Genomic DNA, 21,376 nt, shown 5'->3' with positions numbered 1-21,376 from the left:
CCTGTGGTAAATACTTCAGCAGTATGAAAGTAATACCACAAGAATACTACAGAAGTATTACATACTGTACCACAGAATCCTGTGGTAGAATGTCCCAAAAACTAACAAAGTACTTCACAATTACCACATATTTTTTGTGCTGTACTTTTGATGGTTTACCTGAAACACTGCATGTAATTTTTGTAAGGGTTATTTGCAGAATTTCTCATTATTTACTTTGGGAGAAAAAATGATTTAAGATTTATCCTTACATTTGTTGAAGATAAAAATGTGTTGCATTATAAATCTGTTACTCCACATGGTAAACCCAACTCTTTAAAGGGAATTAGGAGGACATAGCAATGAGCTCTTTTGAATGGAATGCAGTGTGGACACCCTAGACGTTGCATTGCTGCCATCTCCTGGAGTTATGCAACTACAGCTGTAATCTCTTCTATTTCTTAGGAAGCTACACACATTTCCTCTATATACATTCCAGTTTGTTCTTTACTCCGCCTTCAGCTGGTCTTATATTTTCCATTTTTTTAAATTGTGTACTGTTTTTTAGTTAAATTTTTTCTGAAAGTGTCTGTTCTGTTTTCAGTGTTTGACGTTGATCAGAATCAAGTTTGATGCTACGTTATAATAAATTTGCCCATTCTTAATCTGTACATAGATATTTTCTCCCTCCTTTTCTCTCAGTCTTTGTTTCTACAGCATTTACTATAACCAAAAAGGCCCCATGTGTCTTCCTTTTGATTATTGATCACTGACTCTGCCAAACTAAATGCCTATTCTGGCTTTGAATGTCTGATGTTTGTATCTATTATAGAGCAGTTCTGGCGTTGTGGATGTGACATTTGCAGTAAAAATTCAATATATAAATTCACAGAGAAAGTCTATGTTAACATAATATTAAAGCATCTGTTAATATTTTCCAAAACAGCTAACCACAGAGTTATACAATTAGAAAACTATCAATCTGTAAACAACTTTTAGGTTTTAAATAAGGAAAATAATCATGCGTTATGGATGTGACCCAAAAAGTTAGCGAGTTTACCTCATACCTTGTAAAAACTCAGTGAATTAAACTGCACAACACAAAATAAATAATGCTGATATAAAGAATAAACTTAAACACAAAAAAAACAGAAACAGTTTTAACATTTTGATGAAAACTTAATTTTTTTCATGGCAAGGTTGACATTTGCATGGAATTACTCTATAATTTTTTTTTCAAGCTAGTTTTTCAAGTTTGTCAATCCTTTTATTTCCCATTTTAATGAAAATGTTGTACTGTTCTAAGTAATTCCTGAGTAAATCACTATTACGAAAAGCTGAATATTGATGATTACTGGTGTAACTTAACCAAATCAGAGACTAAATCCCTACAAATAAAAGCTTATGGCCAGTTTGACCATTGTTTCAGTGCACTTCAGCTGATCATCGTTAACTAAAAACTCATATATATATATATATATATATATATATATATATACATACAGTTGAAGTCATTCTAAATTATTCGGCCCTTGTTCATTTTTTCCCCAATTTCTGTCACTCAGAGAGATTTTTTCAACACATTTTTAAACATAATAGTTTTAACAATTCATTTCTAATAACTGATTTATTTTATCTTTGTCATAATGACAGTACAGAATATTTTACTTTTTTCAAGACACTTCTATACAGCTTAAAGTGACATATAATGGCTTAACCAGGTTAATTAGGTTAACTAGGCAGGTTAGGGTAATTAGGCAAGTTATTGTATAATAATGGTTTGTTGTAGACTATCGGAAAAATATAGCTTTAAGGGGCTAATAATTTTGACCTTATTTTATTCTAGCTGAAATTAAACAAATAAGACTTTCTCCAGAAGAAAAAATATTATCAGACATACTGTGAAAATTCCCCTGCTCTGTTAAACATCATTTGGAAAATATTTAAAAAGAAAATCAAAATCAAAGGTGGGCTAATAATTCTAACTTCAACTGTAAATACATTTTTAAATTGATAAATTATGGCAGTAAATCGTGGAATAACCTAGTTATTAGGCCTACAAATAGAGTACATGTCTGGATTCTTAATTATTTTACGTTGATTGTCTGTTAGTTAGTCACGAAATTACCAAATATTACCAATACGTTACTGTTACTTCGTGTGTGGGTTTTGCTGGAAGCCCAGATGAGTGAGATTTTCCGGGAATTGACGACAGCATCCGAACAAAGCCGATCATAAATTGCCTTTAAAACGGAATCAGCCGAAGCCTCCAGATAACGCCGATTTGTAAAACAGAAGTGTCTTTCTTTGGCAGATTGGGGGCGATGAAGAAGGGTTGGAAAATAGCAAGGAAGAGCAAGATCGTCCTTTAAAACCATCTTTTATTGTAAAGCATCTTTTTTACTTCTTTTTGGATTTACATGCAAAGGTAGGCTAATCTCAGCACTTCTTTATAAGATTTCTGAATGCTTTCACTTATGTGAAGAGGATCAATAGGGTTAAATGATGAAGGAGCGCTCCTTTTAACTTTATATTCTAATACAGGATTATTAACAAAGGATTTGGGGCGTTCCAAGGCAAGAAACAGTTCGCGTCGGGACATCTTAAAAATTTTAACAGCATTGTCTTATTTATTAAATAGGCTACTGCAAAGAGATGTCAAACAATTAGCCTACAATCTCACATTCACGTGCAGATTTGACAAATTAGGCTATATGGGCACGAAATATCCAATGCTCGAAATACTTGCTTGTTTTAAATCAAATTGTTAATGAATCCTGCACCTTGGTTGTAGGCTATACCCTGTCAGGGAAATCGAAGTGGTAACACGAGAAAATATTGATTCATAGTTCATTGTCGAATGATGCAGCTTCCTCCTGAATGGGACATCAAATACTGTCTCTGGCCATGACATACAGCTCTCAGGGGCTGACTTTATTAACGCCAGTGTGCCGAGCGCTGCTGAAGCGGAATAAAAACGCAATGTTTCACGACGCACCGCTTGATTTACGTAACAGAACCGACAGTCGTTTTTCATTACGGTATTAGGATGTCTGTTCATTGTCTTACTAAATGAGACAGCACGTTTTTATCTGGCGTGTTCTCATTTTTGTGCTTGTTGACGCTAATGTGTTGCGTAAGAGAACACGAATGAATGGTGATATGTGTGAATAGGAATCCTCACTTTGCTAAATGGGTCGTTTTAACGGGACAGGTCCAGCAGAGGAGTGCGGCACACCCTTGTCGCATCAGCGGGCCTCTATATGGTTAATAGCGAAGGAAAAGGCGGCTAAACAATCGCGCCCTCACGACACAAAAACACGGATATTCTGAACGCCACGGTGACTTTCGCCTTTATACTGACGGAATTTTTTATGAAAGATGATTTAATTGGTCGTTAAATTGGTTCAGTGCTATTCTGAATCATCTGACTGAGTCAGCGATTTAAAAGACTGAAACAAGACCACTCATTACCGTCACATTACCCCGCTTGTAATTCATTCAGCATTTTTTTGCGAGCTGATGCCAGTTTCACTCCATTTCAGCATGAGAAATGGCTGTGGCTTCATTTGAAGTGGTTTTATAAAACAAGCTGATTTCTTATTAAATATGCGGTGTTATGAATCGATTGTTAAGTGGAAGTAGAGCATGGGGATATGTCGGGTAAACGAGAACTATTGCAGATAATGTGTTGGCTAATCGTTTTGTCAACATTATTAGCTTACTGTTAAACAATGAAGTCAATCAGTTGAAATATTGCAGCCACAGTAGGGCATGGAGATGCAGATACCCATATAATCAATATATGCAACATACATATTTGACTTATACACTGTAAAAAATCCAGGTTGTCTTAAATTTTTAAGTTGAATCAAATTAATCTTATGAGTCCATTGAACTTATATTATGTTAAACTGACTTAAAATAGCTTTCATAACTTAGAAAATTAATTTTGAGCATGATTAACAAGTTACAATGACCAAAAAAACATATGCTATATGCATAACATGCATACCAATTTTTTACAGTGAAGCCTACAAGTTCATATTTTGATTTGACATTTATAAAATATGTCATATATACACCATCTTGGAATATTGCACAAATTACCTCTTACATGTGACAGTTTGATTAACAAATAGGCCATATGTAGGCTATATGTTCAGTTATATTAGCTAATTTTAAAAAATTTTTAATTATGGGCATCACTTTGGCGCAGTGGGTAGCACGATCACCTCACAGCAAGAAGGTCACTGGTTCGAGCCTCGGCTGGGTCAGTTGGCATTTCTGTGTGGAGTTTGCATGTTCTCCCCATGTTTGCGAGGATTTCCTCCGGGTGCTCCAGTTTCCCCCACCAGTCCAAAGACATGGTATAGGTGAATTGGGTAAGCTAAATTGTCTGTTGTGTATGTGTGTGAATGAGTGTGTATAGATGTATATAGGCTAATTAAATCCAATAGGCCTATATTTGAACATTTGTGTGCATATTTCTAATTTCAATGGTTGAAATAATATATACTGTATAAATATTTGCAACATTTCAAAATTTATGGTATCTATTTTATGTGAAATTCCAATATGAACTCATATATGTTGCTTGCATATATTCTTATATATCAGATTTCAGTATAGAGATGGATTTGAGCTCTGAATAGTCTTGGTTTTTTGGCAGAAATGGCAGAGTCAGCTGCCCTTAATCTGGCCAAGCAGCTCTGCCAGAAACTGAATATCACGGCCACTATAGCTTCTGTAAAAGAGGCAGACAAGCAATCACCTCCTTTAATCAGATCTACAGTTTCGGCTCTGTAAATTAGACTGTCAGGATGTTTGACCTAAAAGCAATATCTGATCTCTTTTGACGTACATGGGTGGATTCAATTGGCACTAATGTTTCAGGATTAGCTCCATTTGATGAAGTCTTAGATTCATCTTGTAACATTAATTTATATTAAAGTTTTCCTGAATATAATTGAACCAATTGGTTTCCTATAATGCAGAGGCCAACATTATAGATAAATATATATGATAAATTGGCATATTAGTAAATCAAATGTTTTACAGGATGTGCCATATTATAGGTGATCTTTTTAATTTTTGTATATTGGAATTTTGATTGTACTGTTTTGTTGTTTGCAGATATCCAGCCAAAATGGGCATCACACATCTGGCAGTCATTAGCACCCTCATGTGCTCAGGTAATTCACTGAAAAAAACAATGCAATCTCGCAACAATTCATAACTTTTTGATATAGTAGCTAATTTGTACGACCTCTTTGGTAAATTTTTTAGTACAATTTTCTAATCTCTCTATGAGAGGTAGGGTTGGGAATGAATAAAATTGACCTCCATTAGAAATCATACATTTTCATAAGAATGAAATTGTATGGATTTGTGCAAATGAGCAATTTTTATGACAGTAAGTAAAATATTCATGTCAAATTGAGCTTTATTGTCATTCCACTACATGTGTGGACAAACAGTGGAATAAAGTGCCATGTCTCTTGTTTATGTGCTACATAAATAAACATAACCATAAATATGAACACAACACTAGACATAAGAGCTATTTTTAACTTATACACAACTAATATACTGGAGCAGTAATCTATACTAACTACTAACAATGTACATACTACAAACATAGGCTCATTCTGAAAACGTAGCCCTATATACATTTCTGGAGATCGCAAATTATGTAGCCAGAAGTACATATGGCTGCATTTCGTCTTTAAAACCTTGGATGGCTTCCCCGCTGTTACTGGTTTGTCCAGTAGCTCGCCATGTACATTGGCGGACTTGAGACTCAGAGAGGAGTTGACTGTGATGACAGGGTTCGAGTCTGGTGAATGGTTCCAGAAAGCGCGTAAAACAAAACCAGAAGCCAAAAAATGAAATTAAAAAGTAGAAACAGGGTGAGGATGTGGTAAAATCTGAAAACGTGGTAAAAATCAGGCGAGGGCTTTTCTTTTTCTGGATTGCTTTTAAAACTGTCGGTTGGGTTTAGGGAAGTGGCTGGGCGGGTCAATCTGTGTTTTTGAAAACACTATTGGTTGGGTTTAGGAAAGGAGGAGGGTGGGTCAGTCGACTTTCAGTGGATTTATATGAGAACAGCAGGCATTAATGGCACTCATAAGGAAAATTTAAGATACACAGCGGGCTCTGGTGGATTCGCGAAAACAAAAACTGCAAAAAACATACCTCCTGGGATGTATTTGGTGCTCTTCAGAAATTTATGTAGTTTTCAGAATTAGCCTGGGTTGGATACTACACGTACTTAAATATACACATAACCTACGACGCACTATACAAGTACTTTTACATATAACATCATTTTATTGTGCGAGATCTTGTGCAAAAGAGGTATTTTAAGGTTGGACATTTAAAAGCAATGTAAACATTGCTTTTCTTATCAAGCTCTTGTAAGATGGAGTTTAAGCCAAGTGTCCAGGGCATATAGAAAGAGAAAATGTTTCTGTGGTTGGTTTGTCAAACCCACTCACTCAGTGATTGAAAGAAAGTGTCTGGGAAAGTGTCAGAAAGATGTGAGATTGTGTTTTTTGCAGGTGGTTTGTCAAGCCTACTCACCTGTGCAAAGAACACTCAGAATTGCATAATTCTAATATTATGCGGGTGGCACAGTGGCTCAGTGGTTAGCACTGTTGCCTCACAGCAAGAAGGTCGCTGGTTCAAGTCTCGGCTGGACCAGTTGGCATTTCTGTGTGGAGTTTGTATGTTCTCCCCATGTTCGCGTGGGCTCCGGCTGCTCCCCAACAGTCTAAAGACATGCGCTATAGGTGAATTGGGTAAACTAAATTGACCATGTGTATGTGAAATATGAGTGTGTATAGGTATTTCCCAGTACTGGGTTGCATCTGGAACAGCATCCGCTGCTTAAAACATATGCTTGAATAGATGACGGTTCATTCCGCTGTGGTGACCCCTGATTAATATGGGACTAAGCTGAAGAAAAATGAATGTATGAATATTATTATGTGATAATATAGAATAATAATAAAAAAACACTTTCTCACGGTATCTGGCTAGAAAAACATTTCTGATGAAGTCATACACAAATAAGTGTAGAGACAGCAGACACAAGCCTTTGCTTTTTATTTGCATAGTTTTCTTAATCGCTTTCTTTCACGAGGGCAACATTTGCAGCATCGTTTATCTTAAGATGTTGGGCTGAAAGTGCACAGTTGGCAGTTTGACATGGCAGCATTCCTAGTCCTTTCATATTGTTAGTGCTGCAGAGAAGGCAGACCTGCACGCTGTCGTCCCTGATAAAACTCATTCACTATTAACTCAAGGTGTATTTTTGTTGCCTGCAAAGAAGGCATGTATTTTTAAAGCCTGTATATTCAGGTTTGTGGTGCTTTAAGAGCATACATATTCTTCGGTGTTTGTCTTTTTAGTCAATTATGCTTTGTTCACCCCAAAATTCAAACATTGTCAGCATTTATTAACCCCCTTATTGGTCTAAACTGGTTTGAGTTTCTTTTTTCTGTTGATCAGAAAAGAAGATATCTTAAGTACGGAAGCCCTGACCCACAAGGTGTAAATAAAAAAAGCAATCTTGGTGGTGAGAAAAAAAGAAAAAGAAAACTCATGTCATTATAAGGAGATATTATGTCGTTATAAGGATATATTATGTTGTTATAAGGAGATATTATGTTGTTATAAGGAGAAATTATGTCATTATAACGAGATATTATGAGATTAATGAGAAAGACATAATTATGTCAAAATAACGACTTAATTATGTCGAATTAACGACCTCATGAAGTCGTTATTTCGACATAATTATGTCATTATAACGAGGTATTATGTCGTTATAACGAGATATTATCTCGTTATAATGACATAGTATCTGGGTTGAATGAGATTATAACGAGAAATTATGTCGTTGTAATGAGATATTATCTCGTTATAACGAGATATTATGTCGTTATAACAAATATCTCGTTATAATGACATAATCCCTCGATATAACGACATATCTCGTTATAACGACATAATAACTCATTATAACAACATAATATCTCGTTATAACGACATAATATCTCATTATAATGTCATTATAACAACAAAATATCTCGTTATAACAATATAATATCTCGTTATAACGTCATAATGTCTCGTTAAAACGACCTAAGCTTTCTTTCTTTTTTTTCCTCACCACCAAAATTGCTTTATTTTTTTTAACACCTTGCGGTTCAGGGCTTCCATACTTAAGGAAGGCTTAGCCATTGATCTCCAAAGTAATTTCGTCCTACTATGGATGTGAAATGCTGCTGATTTTCAACATTCTTCAAAATATCTTATTTTTTTGTTCAACAGAAGAAAGAAACTGCTTTAAGGCGGAGTACATTTTTACATTTGTTTGAACCATCCCCTCAAGACTGAATCAGTTCTACATTCATTTGTTAATCTAAAATTTTGTTTACATAAATGTAATACTATTTATATATTTCGAGAGAGAGAGAGAGAGAGAGAGAGAGAGAGAGCAGGAGACCCATCTCCTTGTCATTCTCCTTCATAACTGCTGATTTCCAACTCAAAGGTGATTCGGTTAGTTAAAGCTATAAGGGCAAATACATCGTCATATAGGTAAGCTAAATTTGATCTAATAGAAATTTGATCTGTCGCTTGAGCAAGAAGATGCTTTCATGTGGCCTGTGTCTTTCTGAACAGTTTAGAGTGTCATAATAGTGTGTTCTGTTATCATTTGTTTTCTAAAACCTAATGTTATCTGATATTATAAATCTCCCAATTAAAGTAAAATGATCAAGAGACACTCAATGTTTTCCTAATGGATTTATATTGATTGTTGACTGCATGAATGAAATCCAAAATGGACTTTTCTTACTTAGAGTTTGTCTTGTTTCTAGTCCTAATATCTAAAACAAGAAGCATTTTCTAAATAAATAAAAAGTATTGTTTTGATTTCAAAAACAGTAAAATTAAATTTATATTGAATATAAAATATAATATATATTTATATTGGTCAATTCTATATAAATCTCCAACAATTGGTCCAAAATACAGCTGCTACAGTAGACTTCTTACTGGCACTCTTAAGTTTGAGCACATTACCCCATCTTACTCTTACTGCACTGGTTGCTGGTATGTTGAAGAATAGAGTTAAAAATTGTACTCCTTGTTTTTAAGGTTGTAAATAGTCAGGCATTTTCTTAAGACTGTTAACATTTCTGCTAGATGTTTAAGGTCATCAAGTCAGAAATTATTAAAAGTTCCCAGATCAAAGTTAAAGAAAAAAGTAGAGCTGGTCTTTTCCACTGTGGGCCCCAAATTGTGGAACAGCCTACCTCTCTCTATTAAAATAATTTCTACTGAATCCGTGTTCAGGGGGAAATTGAAACGTCCCCTTTTAGAAAAGGCTTTTAAATACTGGATGGAGCTAAGCTTGCTATTTTTTGTTTCATGTTGTATTGTATGTTCTTTTATTCCTTTAATCTTATTTGATCATTTTTAACTTAAGTCGTGTACAGCACCATGGTCAACAACTGTTGTTATATTGCGCTTTATAAGCAAAGTAAGTCTGAGTCCAGTGGTGTAAAATAACAAATTAGAAATATTCTAATTACTGTAATCGAGTAATTTTTCTCAGAAATTGTAATTGACTAAGTAGTTTTACAAATGTATACTTTTGATTTCCCTTGAGTACATTTTTAGTGCAGTATCGGTACTTTTACTCCACTAAATTCCCTTAACCTACAGTCACTTCTTTAGTATTTCCTGTCTATGAGGATTAGAAAAATCAGTCCTGTGATTCCTGTCCAATCAAATCGCACATAGAAGGTAAATCGCCTCATAATGAACTACCTCAAGACATGGGTGATTTAAAATTGCAGCAACTGTTTGAAAGTATTAAAAGTGTACAAGAAGATGTCCAAAGTCTTTACACACATTGACCCAGAGACTGTTTAGAAGCATGTCACTGATGAAAAGATGACGGATGTTTACTGTATGATGACCGAAATGGCCTTAAACACCCAGCAGACACAAGACGTCAACATGACGTCAGATTGACATTGTATTCCAATGTCGTGGGGACATTGCATTTGGTTTGGAAATGAAAATCGGGTTGATTTTAGAACTCAACGTTAGGCCGATGACGTCATTGCCCAACCTAAAAGCAACCAAATATCACTGTCTAATTATGTTACAGCTTGACGTTGTGTGGACGTTACCACTATGACGTCTATCAGACGTTGGACTTATCTGGCCATACCTGACTAATAAATATCAGCATTTGACATCAATATGACGTTGGTTTAAGATGATGGTTTGACATTGGATTTTGGTCACTTTCTAACACAACTTAAAATCAACCAAATATTAACGTCATTTGATGTTGTTATTGGACATCAAAAAAACTTTGTCCTTAGATGCTGGCTAGACATTGAATTTTTTCATCACCTGACATTACATCCTAAACCTAACCTAATATTAACGTCTTATGGCATTGTGTGTCTGCTGGGCATTAACTAAATGCACTACAGAATGTTACGTTTACACACATTCACAAATTACATGTAAATGCATCAGCATTACCCAGTGTAATACTCGCTACTCACTACTCTTGAGTACTTTTGAAAGGACTACTTTTTACACATTCTTCACTTGCACTACATTTTTAGGCAAGTATTTATACTTTTACTTAAGTATGCTTTTTCAGTGCACTTTCCTTCACTGTCTAAGTCAAAAAATTAAGTAGGATTTCCTTAAAACAAGCAAAAAAATCTGTCAATGGGGTCAGTAAAATTAATCTTATTTCAAAGTGAAAGCAAGATAATTTTGCTTACCACAATGGCAGATTATTTGTAAGGGGTCTGGCTGCAGACCTGGTGCAGTGCAATCTGGGCTGCATCCAATGCTTTTTAATGGGCTCACCTAACCCCACCCCTAACCCTACCCGAAACGATGACGTCACTAGCTCCATTTGAGTGCATTGTGTTTGACATTGCATCGCTGAGTCATGCAGTCTCAGCTTGCATCATAAAGGCCGCATCCAGATACTATTGGATTATTTAGTTAGTTTTAATGAAAAACCTACTTAATTCTGACTTATTATTTCTGAAAACAAAACAATATTTCTTCTTGTCAAGAAGATGCTTCTTGATTTAAGAATTTTTAGATATTAGAACAAGCAACAAGACAAAAACTCCAAATGAGAAAGCATTTGTTTTGCAGCACATTGCTTCCGTCTCACTTGTATTTACTCTTTTTCCCCCCCCCTTTTTTTACAGTTTGGTCATCAACTATTAAAGGTAAGGTTTCAAATCTTCTCAATTTTCAGTAGTCAAATGCAAAGGTCACACAAGGTTCATTATTAGTTAAAGTATTTATTATTAGCTAATGTATTTATTAACATAAACTAATTATGTACAATGCTTGTAGAGCATTCCCTAATCAGTTCAACATTTACTAATGCATTATTAACATGCACATCCATACTTGTTAATAATAACTAATGCTCTGTGAGTTAACATGAGCTAACAATAAACAACTGTATTTTCATTAACTGTAATAAATGTATTGTTCATTGTTTGTTCATGTTAGTAAATGAATTAACTAACATAACCTATTACAAACTTATAGTAAAGTGTTACTAGTGTAAATTAAATTGTTTGTCCACAGCATCTAAAATCTTTTTTTTCCTCATCACTGTGTAGCTAAAGATGAACACCGCGTTGCTTTCTTTGGAGAGGACGTGCATATTCCCTTGTCGGCTTTAGACACAGCAGTGGTGGTGTTCAAGCCAAAAACACAGCCAGTGCTAGAGAAGGTTTACCTGCAGAACGGGGTCATTCAGGACACAAGAGTCAAACTGAACAAACACCTCAACCACCTGATCCTGGAGGATGTGGGCGAGGAGGACGAGGGCACTTACATGGTGAAGAACTCTGCAGTGCCAGCCGATGTCAAACGAATCGCGCTTATTGTCAGAGGTAGGTTATATCATCAATATTAAAAATATAAGATATAAAGAAGGGTGGCATGGTGGCTCAGTGGTTAGCACTGTTGCCTCACAGCAAGAAGGTCACTGGTTTAAGTTCCGACTGGGCCTGTTGGCATGTCTGTGTGGAGTTTTCATGTTGTTCCCGGGTTAGCGTGGGTTTCCTCCGGGTGCTCTGGTTTCCCCACAGGCCAAAGACATGTGCTATAGTTGAGTTGAAAAAACTAAATTGGCTATAGAGTATGAGTGTGTGTGTGTGTTTCCCAGTACATTACTTGCTACGTTACATATCAAATGAATAAATAGATTTAAAATTTTGATCTTCGCTGTATTTTCTTCCAGACTGCGCATTAGAGACTGTGGTGAAATTCGGGGAGACGTATCACATTCCGATCAGCCCTACGATCGGTCCCTACACCCTTCAGTTCAGGCCTGGAGTTACACTTGAGCAGACCACAGAAGAGCCCCCTGTGCTTCTCATCAACCAGACCGGTGTCAAATCGGAGGAATACGAGAACCGGCTCACTGTGGGGGAGAAGAGGGTCAGCCTGCATGTAGTCACAGGAGCCGATGAGGGCAGCTACACCATCGTGGACATGGACGGGAAAGTCAGAATGAGGGCCTGCCTTAACGTGAAAGGTAAAAAAACGTCATTTTTTAACGCGTTAGGTTTTTATCTTAATTATAAATTGTATTATGTTTAGTTTTACACCCTTTGATAAAAGAGAAAGGCTTGTCTCAATGTTTGAAATGATGGAAGGAATAAAAAGGCAAGGACTGTACAAAAGAAAGTGAAGGAAATACAAAGAATAAAGGTTTAAAAATAGGACATGAAGGTCTGTCGATGAGCATTATAGGGTAGTTTGGTTGGTTTGTTCAACATGTCAGCTCTTGTTTGGTTCACGTTGGTGGAAGTTGGTGATTTAGCATGAAGCAAGCTTTAATGAAAATGAAAGGAGACAGTTATTTTATAGGCTCCATTTTGTTAAGAAATAGGCATACAGTGAAGATGACGGGCTTATAAATATTTAGCTACATATTGCCTCAACATTTCTGGTGTCTGTTAATATCAAAATGAAAATACGGCAGTTTCTTATATCATGTTCTCATTTTATTATTAACCAGTTAAGCTCTGGGGCTATTTGGGGTAATTCCGCCTGAATTTGGCCTTCTGATTTATAAAGCTTCCCATCCCCACATGCAGAGGTGTAAATACAAAAGTTTGGTATCATTTGAAAGGAAACCCTTTGAAATTTCATACATTACAGTTGAAATTGAAAACAATTGTTGTATATATTGTCTGTGTTATAATAAACACAAAAAAGGTGCTTTTTTATAAACTGAAGTTTGGAAATGTGTAACTCAGGCCTCGAGTGTTCTAGCACCCTGGAAACAATTTTATTTCTTTCCAGCAGGTGTCAGCAAACACAGGAAAAAATATATATTTTTTATAATAATGTATGTGAGAGTTATTCTATCCCAACTGCAAGGAGGAAAAAATGCAAATTTTTTTTTATTTCCGACCGGTGGGGGGGTTGGTGGTGGTGGGGGGGAGTCGCGCGCTAACTGGTGGGGGTGGGGGCGGTTTGGGGGGCACTTCAGATAATTTTGGAAGGGCACTTTCTATCCAAGACTAAAAAGGGCATGTGCACTGCACAGGTTGAGCCCTATGTGTGCACGTGCCTGATTACAATACTCATTTTGTTTTACTTAAAAAGCCAAGAAAAGTACACTAGTTTCCAGTGTATTGTATAAAAAAATTAACACTAAAATCTCACAGCTTCTGGTAGCCCATGTACAAACTGGGGAACACATAAAATCCTACAGTTTGAAAATAAACATACATGTGAAGTTAATAAAGATAAATTGGCCATTTCAAATAAACATATTTATTTGTGTAGTAAACTTAAATAAACCATCCTAATTATCTCGGTGCTGAAAAAAATGCGAGACTGTGGTCTGTAACGCGGATCGAGTGCTTTTATAAGATGACAAAAGCCTGCATCTCCAATCACCGAAAACGGCTGCAAATCTTTAGCAATAAACACCCGCACTGCCTTTGTTATTTTGATGTGTCTCTCGGAACCAGTTGGGTAGATTCAGCGAGGAATTGTTGCTATTTTGAGGACTTTTACCTTCTCTGTTATTCTGCCTTCAGACAGTGATATTGCTGGGTGACGGCGCTGCAGATGTGCAGTCATGGTTATATGTGTAAAACAATGCTTGCGTTAATTTTTTGTTCACCGTTTTTTCTTGTATTGTCATTATGCTTACTGGCAAAATCGAAATGTCCTCACATCACAGATTTGAAAGACGTTGGCGCTTTCTCGTACTGTTGCCTCACTTCACTGGTCTTTCCTTGTACTGTTGCCTGTCAGCCGCACTTCATCGCCGCTCACAATGTTCAAGTGTGGAATGATGGTCAAGCGCCCCCTAACTTTAGAGCATAGTGATTGGATATTTACTCGCAGGGAGGAGTTTCCTCATCTCAGCTCATGGATTGAGAGGCACACACAGTCAATTCGGGGAGATATAAAATGCACACAAATTTTTTAAACACAAAACCGAGAAAACCGCAATTCACAGACACGTATTGAACCGTGGAGGTCGTACCGTACAGTTCAATATTATATTGAGAACCGTGGCATCTCTAATAAATACCTATTTATTAATTAATTTATTTGCTAAAAGGTTTGCTTACAGTGAAACTTTTGCAATGAAAAGAAATGGATGGGCTGATCATATTGCACTTGCATTTCTACGAGTTTCCCTTTCTGATGCAAAATTGATGAGAGGAGAGTTTTTAAATAAATCATGCAACATAACTTACAGCATAGCCAGTTAGCCAGACTTGTATTTCTGCCATTATTTAAACACAAAAAGCATGTCTTGGCACATATTGTAGTAGTGTTGTTATTATCCTGTTTGCAGCTTAGTTTGCTCTGCTTTATGCACTGCTTTCAACATTATGGAAACAATCTGCTGCATCTGTATTCTCAATTTCTGCATTGTCAGCTGGAGAATGTTACACTCCCATTAGGGCTTTTATGGCATTACAATCTTGCTCTAAATTTGAAAGACTAGCAAAGCTTACACTGCAAACTTAACAATAATGGCTTGCATTTTTAACTATTGCTTCTTTTTCGTATGACAGACCACCAGATCTTTCAGAACTTGAATTACGGTGGAACGCTAAATATCAAGCTTCATCTAGACCACACCAAGGTCAAAATGGTCTACATCCCAGACTCTGGCCACAAAGAGCGTCTTATCCTGGACCAAGGGGAGCTGACGGTGCCGCTGGACTCCGCTCTGGAGGGTCGGGTGTCTGTGGAAGGCTCCATGTTCTACTTGAAGAAGGTCAAAGTCAGCGACAATGGTGTCTTTCGAGTGATGGACTTTTCAGGCTTTCGCATAACTGACGTCTACCTTCATGTGGAGCGTGAGTAGAGAAGTTATAGAGTAGAGAAGGGTTAGTTCACCCAAAACTGAAAATTCTCTCATTGTTTACTCTCTTTTCACTCATCACAAACCTGTTTGATTTACTTTGTTTGTTTGTAAAATTGTTGGAAACCTGTAATAATTGACTTACATAGAATTTGTTTTTCATACTATAGAAGTCAACCCAGCAGGCACAGAACGTCAACATGACTTCAGATTGATGTTGTACCCTAATGTCATGGGGACGTTGCATTTTGTTTGGAAATGAAAATCGGTCTGACAGCAGTGTCCAACGTCCAACCTAAAATTAACCAAATATCAACGTCTAATGATGTTACAGCTTGACGTTGTGGGGACGTTACCACTATGACGTCTATTAGACAATGAATTTTAGTTGCCAAACCTGATGAATAAATGTCAGTATTTGACATCAATATGATGTTGGATTAAGATGTTGGCTCGATGTTGGAGTTTGGTCACTTCCCAACACAACCTAAAATCAACCAGAAATCCACGTCTAATGATGTTTTAGCTTAACATTGTGTGGACGTTACCACTATGAAGTCTAGCAGATGTTGGATTTTGGTTGCCATATCTGAAGAATAAATGTCAGTATTTGACATCAGTATGACGTTGGTTTAAGGTGTTGGCGCGACATTGGAGTTTAGTAATTTCTCAACACAACCTAAAATCAACCTAATATCAACGTCTAATTATGTTTTAGCTTGACGTTGTGTGGACGTTACCACTATGACGTCTATCAGACATTGGATTTTGGTTGCCATACCTGGCGAATAAATGTCAGTATTTGATGTCAATATGATGTTGGATTAAGATGTTGGCTTGACGTTAGAGTTTGGTCACTATCCAACACAACCTATAATCAACCAGATATCAACGTCTAATGATGTTACAGCTTGACGTTGTGGGGACGTTACCAATATGACGTCTATTAGACGTTGAATTTTGGTTGCCATACCTGACGAATAAATGTCAGTATTTGACATCAGTATGACGTTGGTTTAAGGTGTTGGCGCGACATTGGAGTTTGGTAATTTTCCAACACAACCTAAAATCAACCTAATAACAACGTCTAATTATGTTTTAGCTTGACGTTGTGTGGACGTTACCACTATGACGTCTATCAGACATTGGATTTTGGTTGCCATACCTGACGAATAAATGTCAGTATTTGACGTCAATATGATGTTGGATTAAGATGTTGGCTCAACGTTAGAGCTTAGTCACTATCCAACACAACCTAAAATCAACCAGATATCAACGTCTAATGATGTTACAGCTTGACGTTGTGGGTACGTTACCGCTATGATGTTTATCAGACATTGAATTTTGGTGGCCATACCTGACGAATAAATGTCAATATTTGACATGAGTATGACGTTGGTTTAAGATGTTAGCTCGACGTTGGAGTTTGGTTATTTCCCAACACAACCTAAAATCAACCTAATATCAACGTCTAATGATGTTTTAGCTTGACATTGTGTGGACGATACTACTATGTCAGTATTTGACATAAGTATGACGTTGGTTAAAGATGTTGGCTCGACGTTTGGTAACTTCCTAATATTAGACATTGATATTTTGTTGATTTTAGGTTGAACGTTGGACAATGACGTCAGCTTAACGTTGAGTTCTGACATCACATTAAATGGGACTGGCGCAATAATTTAGTGTGCAGTTTATAAGCTAATCGTGAAAGTTTTAGGGGGGCTGAGTAGAAATATATGGGGGCTACAGCTCCTGACGCTGGCTAGACCTTGAATTTTGGTCACCTGACATCAAAACCTAAATCTAACCTAATATTAATGTCTTATGATGTTGTGTGTCTGCTGGGCAATATCTAAATGCACTACAGAATGTTGCGTTTAAACACATCCACAAATTACATGTAAACACATCAGGTTTTTACAGCATAATACTCACTATACTCTTGAGTACTTTTAAAAGGGCTACTTTTTACTCATACTTTAAGTAGTATTTACAACAGATACTTTTACTATTTATACTACATTTATACTTATAAGTATACATAATAATATATACATCATAAGTATGATTTTTCAGTTCTCTTTCCATCACTCCGTCACCAAATATAAAATCTATAAACATTGTTTGCTGATCAGTGTTCAGTATATGACCAGTAAATGAGGATAAAAACCTAAATTAAATATGAAAAAAAATTCAAAACGAATAGTTTCTTCAGAATTATATAGTCATATATATTTTTAATCTTTTTCTGAACATTTTAAATTGTTTTGGGTGAATTAACTTACAAAGAACGATGTGACAGAGATTCATTTGTGTTTCAAATATTAGTCTTTTTCTATGGATTTTGAGTGACATTAAGACAACTAAATCATGTCTGAATTTTCATTCTTGGGCAATCTCTCCACATTAAAGATTGTTCCCTGTCTATGACCTTCTTCTGTTACAGCCTATAAGCTTCCCCAGCTGTATGTGGCGATCCTCTCCTTGCTGGCTCTGCTGGCATTTCTGCTGCTGGTGTGTTTGCTGTCTTGCCTGATCAAGGTTCACCGCCGGGCAGAGAGAGCACGTAAGATCACCCTAATCGCTCAGCAGGCCGGAAAAGGCGACGGAGACGCGTTCAGACAGGTAAACCAATCAACCCCTGACACCCTAGACAAGCAAAAGTGAATTAGTGTTCACTTAAAGTGCTAAGATTCAATAAAAGCACACATAGATGAGGATGCACTGTATTTGAAAAGAGCACTAAAGGCTGTAAGATGGACTACCATTCAAAAGTTCGGGATTAGAAAGATTACTAAGAAAGGCTGCAGTAAATAGTTAAAAAAAATAAAATAAAATAGGAACATATTTGTATAAATGCTGTTATTTTCTGTTAGTTATTCTGACCTATTTCTATTCTATTTCTATTCTGACCTATTTCTAACAAAAATGCTCTAGATTAAAGTATTTGTACGCTACTCTACAGCAGGAATAAAAACAAATTCTCAGTGCTTGTGTAATCGAGGCCAGCTAGCGAAGTGCTATGCAGGTAAACATCACTCCTCTGACCTGAAGATGCTAGAGTCCATGGTCTTTAGACTCTTTGTTTGAGCAACCAACTCCTATGCAAAGAATCGCTGGTTCTATCTCAGCTCAGAGCGGGTTGGGTGCAGGACCGGTGGGTTACACGTGGGGGCTCGTCCAGGATGAGAGTAAGGTTTAGGGGGGTGAGTGTAGCGACAGACACACTTGCCTTTTCTGTTTATTTTTCTGTAACAGGTTATTTTTAATTGTGACTATAATGATAATACTATTTCTACTTTATTTACTGTCAAGTAAACAACATAGGCTCATTCTGAACATTTCTGGAGATCACAAATTATGTATCCAGAAGTACGTATGGCTGCAATTCATTTTTAAAGTGTGTCTGTCGCTAGAGCATCTTTTGAGGTCAGAGGAGTGAGGTTTACCTGCATTGCACTTCACTAGCTGGCTTCCGTTACACTCACCCCCCAAACCTCACTCTCATCCTGGACGAGCCCCCACGTGTAACCCACTGGTCCTGCACGCCGTTCCTTTTCGCACTACCAGCTGACCACTTACCTCCATGTGGACAGCTTTCCCGCTGTTACCACTTTGTCCAGTTATCTTGCCATGTACATCGGTGGACTTGAGACGCTGAGAGTAGTTGACCACTTTTTTGGGGTTTGAGTCTAGTAGAGAACGTCTCCAGAAAGCGGGTAAGATGAATTAAAATAAAATAAAATAAGTACATAACAGGGTGAGAATGTGGTAAGGTCTAAAAAACAATGTTAAAAATCGCTTATTTTTCTGGATTGTTTTTCAAAACACTGTCGGTTAAGTGTAGGGAAGTGGGTGGGTGGGCCAATCTGTGCTTTTGAATACACTATAGGCCTTTTTAATGAACGGCCAAACTCACATCCGGTACAGCAATAGTTGCGTATTGATACTCTCGGCCAGCCGCCGGAGCAATATATGAACGGAGTCAGATACACTCGTATCTGTCAAATACCTTAGATACAGATATGCTAGTTTTCACTACCTCTTGATTTACCTCAGTGGATGTTTATCATCTTGTGGACTGACATTCTATCGCTCCACACTCTAAGCTTAATAAACAATGATCATGCCGAATGGGGATTGGGGGGGATGTTTTAGGGGTTGGGGTGTTGCGCATGAAAGTAAAGACTGGTGGGGTTTGGTGGGGGGAGTTCGTGGACACCACCCTAGGTCACCTCTATAGACGCACAAGCCCTGGGTTCAAGGAAGAAGGAGGGTGGGTCAGTCGATCGGTCAGTCAATGAGTCGGTCGACAGTGGCCTCTGGTGGATTTACACAAGAAGTGCAGGCGCAAACGGCACTCACAAGAGCAATTTGAGATCTGAAAAAGCATACACATGGCCTCTGGTGCATTCGCTAAAACAAAAAGAGCAAAAAAACGTTGCTCCTGGGATATATTTTGCGATCTCCAGAAATGTATATTGTGGTACGTTTTCAGAATGAGGCTAGGTTGCTAGGTTTTGGTCACCATAAGAATAATGAAAAAAATATAATAAAAAGTGTTAATAAAATAAAAACAACCCTAATATTTTGGAATGGTAGTTAATCTCATGATGAAACAGGATATAATGGTAATAAACCATTAAATGTTTCATTAAATATGAGTGGTCAATGTTTGTTGTCTATTTTCTGTACATTGATAATGAAGTTCCTTAGGCTATCTGTTAATTTTATGTTTACCTATACTACTTCTTGGTCATTTGTAGTCTGCCCATTCCCTCTTTTTTTAACAATATGTGTGTTGTCACATCCTCAAGAACACCTTCCAGCTCTTAGAATCTTTTCAGATGTATTTCCAGCAGCAAAGCAATCCAGTCCTGCCAGTTACCTTTCATAACCCATCAGTCAATACAAATATAATCTGTCTGTGTGTCTGTGCAGTGCAAAGTGAGACCGAATGTGTGTGTTTTTCACATTTATTTCTGAAAGAGGTTTTTGTGGTGGTTAGCTTAACACTTCATCTGCGTTGCATTTCTCCTCTCTAAAGGATCGTCTGATGGAGTCCCTTATGGGTGAGAGAGCTTTGAGTTCTGGTGTCGTATTTTCCTATATAGTGCTAAGTTGATGAATCTGTATCGGTGTTGTGATTCGGGGCCTTCTGTCACTCTTTTAGTGACTGTGTTTCTGTCCATTATTCCTTTCCGTTTTCCTCTCAGATCTCCTGAGATGCGTAACTTCAGGTGTATTGCACTGATTTGAAGTCTTAATATGAATAGGTATAAAGGTACATATACACCTGTGTGGTAAAGCTTCTGCCGTGCTTAAACACACACATGCACATATGCAATGTATGTATATGGTGAGGTAAATATGACTGTATGTGTATGTGTGTATATGTGTGCTGACTTCTGTTTATATGCCGCTGTGTGAATGTGTACATATGGCTGGCAGCGATTAATGGAGTCATAAAGTGTGTAGTGTTTGAATTATGTCACATTTTCTTTAACATTTAATCGGTTTTGCTTTGTAAATAAAGTGTGTGATACTGTATATACAAGGCTGTGCTCAATATGGAATGCTAGCATGCTAAGCTGTGTATACTTTTGATTCACGTTTTAGCTGCATCTTAATCTGAAACAACTGATGTCAGGTCAGAAATGAAAACGTGTTTAACGTTTTCAATCCAAAAACTTTGTTAAAAGTACACTGTAAATAATAAAAAATTAATAATAATTCCTTCATGTTGTCCCGACACAAATCGATTAAGTAACCTAATCATTTTTACAAATTTAAGTGGGTTGAACTTCAAATAATTAAGATGTCCCAGAATACCTTACGAATTTTGTTGTTTCAGCTCATTTTAAATATGTTATTTACATTTTAAATATGTAAATCCTTTTTTTGGAGTGTATAGTTTACTCGAAATTGAATTATTTAATGAGATAACCGATAATTTACAAGATA

General features: G+C 36.8%; 1 protein-coding gene and 1 long non-coding RNA gene across 5 annotated transcripts in view; one reads left to right on the top strand and one right to left on the bottom strand.

Moving 5' to 3' along the window:
* The window catches only part of LOC100004582 (uncharacterized), a 56,598-nt gene that overhangs the window by 27,133 nt on the left and 8,089 nt on the right, over positions 1-21,376 (top strand). For 2 of the 4 annotated variants that reach the window (XR_012394884.1, XM_001343807.10), the window contains exons 1-7: positions 2,272-2,407; positions 5,116-5,174; positions 11,253-11,273; positions 11,679-11,954; positions 12,305-12,601; positions 15,117-15,404; positions 17,859-18,037. Coding sequence is in view for 3 of the 4 variants with exons in the window: in XM_001343807.10 (XP_001343843.5) it covers positions 2,400-2,407; positions 5,116-5,174; positions 11,253-11,273; positions 11,679-11,954; positions 12,305-12,601; positions 15,117-15,404; positions 17,859-18,037 (1,128 nt within the window). In the remaining variant the exon portion in view is untranslated. Of the gene's footprint in view, positions 1-2,271; positions 2,408-5,115; positions 5,175-11,252; positions 11,274-11,678; positions 11,955-12,304; positions 12,602-15,116; positions 15,405-17,858; positions 18,038-21,376 lie in introns of those variants that run through there. The other 2 variants (XM_073931455.1, XM_073931454.1) reach the window with 1 other exon arrangement.
* On the bottom strand, positions 12,778-21,122 carry LOC141379003 (uncharacterized). The gene is made up of 3 exons (XR_012394887.1): positions 18,949-21,122; positions 16,575-18,818; positions 12,778-16,190 (listed from the first exon to the last, which is right to left on the bottom strand). It is a non-coding gene; the product is annotated as an uncharacterized lncRNA (long non-coding RNA).

Source organism: Danio rerio, chromosome 19, assembly GCF_049306965.1.
Source record: "Danio rerio strain Tuebingen ecotype United States chromosome 19, GRCz12tu, whole genome shotgun sequence".
NCBI lineage: Eukaryota > Metazoa > Chordata > Actinopteri > Cypriniformes > Danionidae > Danio > Danio rerio.
Note: the sequence above shows the minus strand (reverse complement) of the source record. Positions and strands in the feature narration are given on the sequence as shown.